Source organism: Oreochromis niloticus, linkage group LG11, assembly GCF_001858045.2.
Source record: "Oreochromis niloticus isolate F11D_XX linkage group LG11, O_niloticus_UMD_NMBU, whole genome shotgun sequence".
NCBI classification, from domain to species: Eukaryota; Metazoa; Chordata; class Actinopteri; order Cichliformes; family Cichlidae; genus Oreochromis; species Oreochromis niloticus.
This window is the reverse complement of record NC_031976.2, coordinates 17,286,197-17,293,516: the sequence shown is the minus strand read 5'-3', so window position 1 is coordinate 17,293,516 and position 7,320 is coordinate 17,286,197. Positions and strand designations below refer to the sequence as shown.

Genomic DNA, 7,320 nt, shown 5'->3' with positions numbered 1-7,320 from the left:
GGAGACAGATGAATGCATTAGTACCCAGCTCACCCTGCCACTGGAAATATATTAAGTTCATGTATTAGGCACCCTGTCTGGTTGCCATGGAGATGCACCAGGAGTGAGGGACAAGGGAGAAGGGGGGGTGGTGGTGGAGGGGATGAGGAGGCTGGGAGACGAGAGGGGGATACAGGATGCGATGAGGCAGTCGACTTGATTTGTAGTCCCGCTCCCTCTCTCCCTGCCTCTGCCTGTCACTTGCGTGTCCTCCCTCACCTCCTCTTGTCTCTTCTTTGTTTCTGTTTTCTTTCTCCCACGTTTTTGTTTTGCACCAATAAAATTTTTTCTAAACTGTGCACTGCCTCCTTCTCTCGCTCTGCTGCCCCATCGATTTTGTGGTCCCTTTTGTTCTTTATTTTCATATTTTGTTTTTTTTCATTCTCCGTCTCGCCGTCCACCCCCCCCACCCCCACCCCACACCGCCGGGTAGACTTTCATTTATCATATATTATGTGTTTCTCTTGGGTTTTCACGTCGGCACCCTTCCCACTCCATCCCCTACACGTACACAAGCATTTAACTCCATCTTCATCTGCCCCTCTCCCTCTCGCTGCTGCCACCTCCCTCCTTGGCTCGCTCCATCTCTGTGCTCTGCAGTAAAACTGGTGCATTGAGGCAGCAGGAAATGGGGACTGGAGACAATAGAATGGTGGGAAATACAGAGAGGAGTCTGTGATGCTCTCCTGTTGTGTCGAGAAAAGATGAGCGTGATACACTTTCAAGACTTTACTTTTATCCCCGTGTGGGATGTGCACACAAATACAGGGCTCTAATTCATCAAGCCCTAAAGAAAAAAGAAAACAAAAACCTTAGAATTTCCACATTTTTAGTCACTATGAGACCAGGATTCGAATCAAAACACCTACAGAGAAACATCAGTTTAGTTTTTAAAGCTCACATTGAAAGATGTACACATCTACTTTGAGGCTTGTGTGTGTGAGCCTGCTGTTGTGCCTGTCTCAAAGCTGCTATCAGTGTTTTGTGAATGTGGAAGACAGTCTCCGTCTGTGCTGGGGTCACGTTTTGACCGAGTACAATGTGAGAAACGTTGACGCCTGCTTCGAGAAGCTGGACCGCATATTCAACAATAATGAGACCGTGATTGAAGCTGGTAGAGTGGGTGCGAAAGACTTTCTTTTTTGCAGATTTTGGAACAGTTTGTGACAGCATGTAAAAATCTGCGTGATATGTGATTTCTTTATTTTTTAGGTAAAGGCTATGACATCCAACTGAAGGAAATTCTGGGTGCAGAGATCCTCCCGCTGGTGGAAGAGTTTGACCAAAAGCTGAATAACGGTAGCTAAACACCTGTAGACTGTATAGCTGCATCGATAAAAGAGTAATACATTTGCTAAGTGAGGTCAGGAAAAGGGAGAAGTTAGAAAAAACAAAAAACGATGCCCCCTAGCCACACAATTCCCCAGTATGCACTGAGCCAAATATTTCTGTCTTCCTCCTCCTCCTCCCCTCCATCTATCAGACACTGTGTACGAGCAAAGGTTGCAGACAGCAGCAGACAATTTCATCTCAGCTGCCTCCAAACTGCCTAGAGGTGAGCCACGGACTTCCCTTTTCCTCCATCTTTCTGTCCATAATAACTTATATTAGGTCATCACAGCTCACTGTGATCTCTGTACTCTCTCTAAGATGCCAGTTACATTTTTAGAGCCTTTCAAATACCATGAAGGATCCAGAAGGTGGTTTGCTTTAACTGGCTTTCACTCCTGGATGCTGTATCAGTAATATTTATTAATCAAAGTTTTTTATTCTCTTCACAGTCTCCGGATGTATCCCCCCATGTGGTTTGTCTTGATTTTATTGTATTTTTTTTGACTCTACAACATAACAATCATTGCTTTTAGAAACAAAATAATATTGTCATCAGTATCGGTTTCATTCACCCATCAGGTTTTCAGAGTGCAGGTGCAGTGTACAACTGTGTTACCTGCCAGTACGACTCCTGTGAATTTCCTCTCGACTGCCCAGGTGAGCACTGATATCCGTATTATACCCTCTAACACATTACTGATTCTGTTATGTCACAATTTCCAACTAAGAAAATATGTATTAATCCAGATGTGACATATCCTTAAATAGCTCTATTTTCACCTCCATAAGCATCCACTCTTGATCCTTGAAATGCTCTTAGCAAAAAGTGAGGATTTGAAAGAGAGACAGAGGAAAGGTTTTATTTCCACACATTATATCTTTTGCACAGAGCCCCCGAGGTACTCTTTAAGTCCTTGGTTTCTTTATGTAAGGTGACAGTTGACTCCCACACACATGGTATTCGTATCAAGCCTTTACAGCACCGCCACTCTTTAGAATATCATCACTTTTACTCGACTCCTCTGAGACTGGGCTTAAGTATTATCATTAAGGAGAGCTCAGGCTGCAGGAGCTGCCCCTGTGCGAATGTTATCTGAGTGTGTGCATTTGCCTGTGTGCATGTGGGTGGCTGTATGTTTATTTCAGTGGAAGAAATTAAAGTTATGGAAAACAGCGGGATTCGAATGTGGTGCGACGTGCCATTTGCCTTGCCAACTGATATTGAAGTGATCTGGAGGTTCGCAGAGGAGGTACGCTCAGCATATGGTGAATCATTCTGGGTCACTGCCATACTGTTAGAAGTAACAGTTCAACATTTTTGCAAAATACACACACTAGCTTACTAAAGTTAGAGTTAGACGAAATGAGCAACATGATTTCACGCCTTTCAAATATGAGGCTGGAGCTGGAAGAGAGTTAGCTCTGCCCTACAGACTATTATTAACACTTTATGCAATTGAAGGAAGTTTGTTTGTGTGAAGCAGAAAAAAACTGAGAAGATTTTAATCCTTCAGGTTGAAACGCAGCAATTGGATCAGTTTAAAGAAGTGACTGTGGGCGCTGACAGGCTCTACTCCATCCCCTCAGTGACTTTGCAGCATCAGGGCACCTACCAGTGTGAGGTGTACTCGGGCCAGCTCTCCCTTATCAGAGTATACTACTATATCTCAGGTAAAATATCTGATTTTAGAAGGATCTTTGGAAATTTTACTGATCAATGGGAGAGTCATTGTACCAGGAAAAAGGCATCTTCTTCACATTTAAAGCAACAATACTTTGTACCAGAGAAAGGTTTAAACACTAAACTGAAATAAGTAAATAGGTCCTAACTTTGACATGTAATGAAACTATTTTAAAGATATTATGTTATTTACAATGTTTTTTTACTTGTTTAAATGAGAAAGAACAGCTTAGAAATGTTTTTGAGGGTACATTGAACTTTCACATTCTTTTCTAAATTTGCCATTGCCAGTCAAATCTTCTCCCATAAATTTCCAGAGACGTGAGTGCTGGCTCCTGTTTGTCTTGCTCACCACTTGATTGCACTCAGAGACACTCTAAGTAGTTGGCTAGAAAGTCTCTAAAGTCTCCAGTAAGTGCATTTAATTGAAAGCCTTCTCTATCCAAAATTAACATCCTCTGGAAAATCACTGTAAATTAGCAACGCACCTTTCTAAATAAGCTGGCTACTGTGTGTCACAAGGAGGCCTGTGACCTCCAAACATACAGTGTTTATACTTCCATTGTGCTGTGCATGTCCTGGCACTTTGGGACTGCTTTTTATGGTCACCTTCCTAGAAGTGTGGTATGAAGGAGGGGGACTTTAGTCTGAAGTTTAAGAAATAAATAGATGATAAGTAAATATATCTACTTTTATTTTTTTACTCTTAACTTTTACCATCGTGTTTGACTGAGACACTGTGCACTACTATAAGTTTAATATAAGTTTAATATTTATTGGTATTTAAGTATTATTTCCTGGGGTGAGAGAAGTTATTAACTATATAGGCAGGAGTTTCTCTCAGGGATTGTTGCGTGTCAGGCTGTGATGCTGAGCAGGTCAGAGGGCTCTAAGGTCCCACTGAAAATGGGTTTAGCCTGTTGCAGAATTGTTCCTTAGAAGTTTGATTTAGTTTTGGATTATAATATTGAAGTTGGAAACACTAGTTGTTTTGTTTTCTCGAAAAAAAATATTTTCTTAGTTTGATTTTTCTTCAGTTTGTCTAACCAGTCTGCAATGTAGATACAGCACACTAATCCACTGAAGAAAAGGGGAATAAAAAGAGACTGGACTGTTGAGCTGCTGAAAAGCTCGTTATTTCTGAGTCTACTGCTCAGGTGCACTTCCAAACATGTTCACATCCAGTAAAATAAAATTATAATTATGATGAACCCAAGGTTTCTAAACACTATTCCACTACCACTGAGTGACCTTGCAAATAAAATATATTTGGAAAGTGTGTTGCTGAGAGGACGTGCTGCTGCAGGTATCTTAATACAGCTATTGGCTGGCAAAGCAAGCACTGGCTGTTTGGAGTCAAGAGGGAGTGATATGCATGAAAACAAAAGAGGAACATATTAACTAATCTAAAGGCTAGCCCATCTAAAGCACTAATAACTAACATTAAATACTAACTAATCTAAAGCACATCCAGTTTGACTATATCCTTGCTTTTTCTAGCCAAATTCTTCCTACAGGAAAATACATCAGACCTGCTGGGTGTATGCCTTTGGCAACAAAGTTGTTAACACATTTAAAGAAATGTGGAAGAATATATCAAAATGTAAATGAGCCCTGTGCAGACAATTCCCTGTGTACAGATTGTGTTTTACCGAAAAGTGGAATTAAAGGGGATTCTAGACAGGAGGAAAGAATAAAAATAACTGTTTGACTATATGAATGTATCTATTAGCATTCATGATTATGCATTTTTACACAGCTTAGCATGTGTAATTATGTATATGGGTATAATATTAAAAGCACATGTGCGTCTCACCTCCTGAACATTACATTATTTGAATAATTATTTTAGTTTTCTGGGTTGGCACATTTTTTCTTAAATTCTACAACTGTTGAATTGGTGGGTTTTAACTAGAGATGGACCGATCCGATATTACGTATCGGTATCGGTCGATACTGAAGTAAATTACTGGATCGGATATGAAGGGAAATAAAAAATGTAATCCGATCCATTAAATATCAAAAAAGCACCTCAAAAAACTTGCGACATGGCGTAACTCGGGTCGGAGCAGTATGCGTCAAGTGATAGAGCGGCTGTGTGTAGCCTCGCTAGCAATCCGGCAGTTCATCTCCGAGGAAGTTATCCCAGAGAGAAGTAAAGCAAGTGTGTAAGTTCATCTCTGAATGTTTATAAAGCGTTTTCACGTTAAGCTTAACAACCGATATATGGAGTGACTGCCTGTCATTCTCTCCCCCTCCCTCTGCTGCTGCTACTTCAATCATGAAACTGATCAATGATCAGCTGATCGGCTTTTCTGTTGCTAGTCCGTCTCTCTTGTTTGTTTATTGCCCACTTCGCGCCAGACAGAGGAAACCAGCGGCTGAACAACAGCAGCACGTTTAAGCTTGATAAGCTGTTGTTAGAATTTATTTAATATTACTTTCTACACCAGGTGCAGGGGCGGATCTAGCAAAATTTAGCCAGGGGGGCCGATAGGGCATGAACAGGGAAAAGGGGGGCACAAAGACATACTTTTCTTTCTTATTCTCATTTAAAATGTCTAGCTTTTAATGAATAATTATCCGAATCTTACACCCAAAGTTTTAATCTGATGTAAAATGTATAGAAGTCCATTACTGTATATAGTAACTGTTAAGTCTAATATACCCTAGTAAGCTATAGTACTTTTTCCTTTGGGAAGGTACCATCTGTGCAGTCTGCAATTCTGTTGAAGAAAGATGTTGAATCTATTTAATTATTCTTGAAAAATAATTGATTTCTGTGCATTTTTTTTCACACTGCATCAAATTAAAGTTGATTACATCGATTAAGCATCACGAGGTGGAGGGTGGGGGGTGGTTCTCTATTTTTTTAATTTTTTTTTTTTGCTGGGAGTTTTAGAACCCTATTAGTTAGGTTGCTTACTCTTTAAAATACCAGAATAGGAAGGATGGAGTTTAAGGGTTTAAGTTTATTAGATTGATCAGTGTTGCTGAACTATGAAATATTTTGGGTGCAGTGTATTTTTTGCATACAGGTATAACAGAATAGCTTTAGTGCTTGTTTTTTTTTAACTTGAGTATGAACTTATACAAAAAGCAGCAAGATATTTAAAAAACAGTTTTATTGATTAAAAAACACACTATATGGGATTCATATTGATATCGGCAGATATCCAAATTTATGATATCGGTATCGGACATAAAAAAGTGGTATCGTGCTATCTCTAGTTTTAACCCACTATTTTTTTGTATTTGTGCTTAATAAATGAGGAAAGTCCTACTAAGCAAATACAATTTCTCAAAAAACTGCAGACTTTCTTAACCATTATTTTTCACTTTATTCATGGTCGGTTCTCTTCTATATTCCCTGTCTTCATCCCTTCTTGTCTGTCTTAGTGACCCCCCAGGTTGTGGCAGGCCACACAGAGCTGCAGGAGACATTTGACCTGTCTCTGCTCCCAGGAGGGCAGTTTTTCTCCGCGTCTGGTGACTTTCTCCGCTCCTTCCTCGCCTCATTGTTACCGCTTCTCGCCGCCTGTTTAACCTCTTTACTGCTGCTGGTGTTTCTCTCCCTGGGGTAAAACAGAACTATTATTTGCACAGTATCAGCTTTAACAGATTTTAACCGCAAAGTCGCTTAGAAATTCACACCTGTCGTACGAATACATGATGCTCCAGGGCACATAGATCATGTGGTATTCATGCTTTTATTTTTTTTTTCTTTGGTTGTTTCAGGGTTCTGCATTGGTCATCCATACAAGAGCAAAGTCATGCTGAAGAAACACATCAGGCTGATGATTTAGGTTTATTCTAGAGTGTTTGGAAGATGTATCTGAAGCAACAAAGGCATTTCATCTGGTCTGCAGAGTGATACGTCATAGTCCAGACAACATGTGTGTCACTCCTTCCGCCACTAGAGGGCAGGATCCACCTCTTTATTAGTAGTAGTACCGAGTAAACATTTTACTACCACATAGTGTAGAGCAGCTGGGTTTGCTTTCATATTTGTGTGTGTGTGTGTGTGTTTGTGTATCCTTGTTAGAAAAAAAATATATGGTCCTCATCACTCGTCATGAGGCAGGAACCACTTTAAACTGACCTTAGGTTTAAGGTACTTTAAGGGCACTTTGACTTTGAGGGTTAGGCTTAGATTCTTTGGCTACTCCAGAAGGCAGCTGAGCTAAAAATATGAGACCTTAGGCCACTCGCTTTTGCAACTTCGTACTTTTGTGTTACTCGCAGCAACAACTCAACCTCATTGTTAG

General features: G+C 40.3%; 1 protein-coding gene across 2 annotated transcripts; it reads left to right on the top strand.

Moving 5' to 3' along the window:
* Positions 1–885: 885 nt before the first annotated feature.
* On the top strand, positions 886–7,029 carry spaca6 (sperm acrosome associated 6). 2 transcript variants are annotated; one of them, XM_003458420.2, is made up of 9 exons: positions 886–1,162; positions 1,252–1,338; positions 1,523–1,594; positions 1,821–1,844; positions 1,951–2,028; positions 2,518–2,621; positions 2,886–3,042; positions 6,452–6,632; positions 6,791–7,029. In XM_003458420.2, exons 1-9 carry the CDS (start codon positions 949–951, stop codon positions 6,867–6,869), a joined length of 996 nt encoding a protein of 331 aa, XP_003458468.2. In that variant the 5' UTR covers positions 886–948; the 3' UTR covers positions 6,870–7,029. The 2 variants fall into 2 exon arrangements, with proteins under 2 accessions (XP_003458468.2, XP_025767142.1); XM_025911357.1 differs by lacking the exon at positions 6,791–7,029 and having other exon boundaries at positions 6,463–6,627.
* Positions 7,030–7,320: the final 291 nt, after the last annotated feature.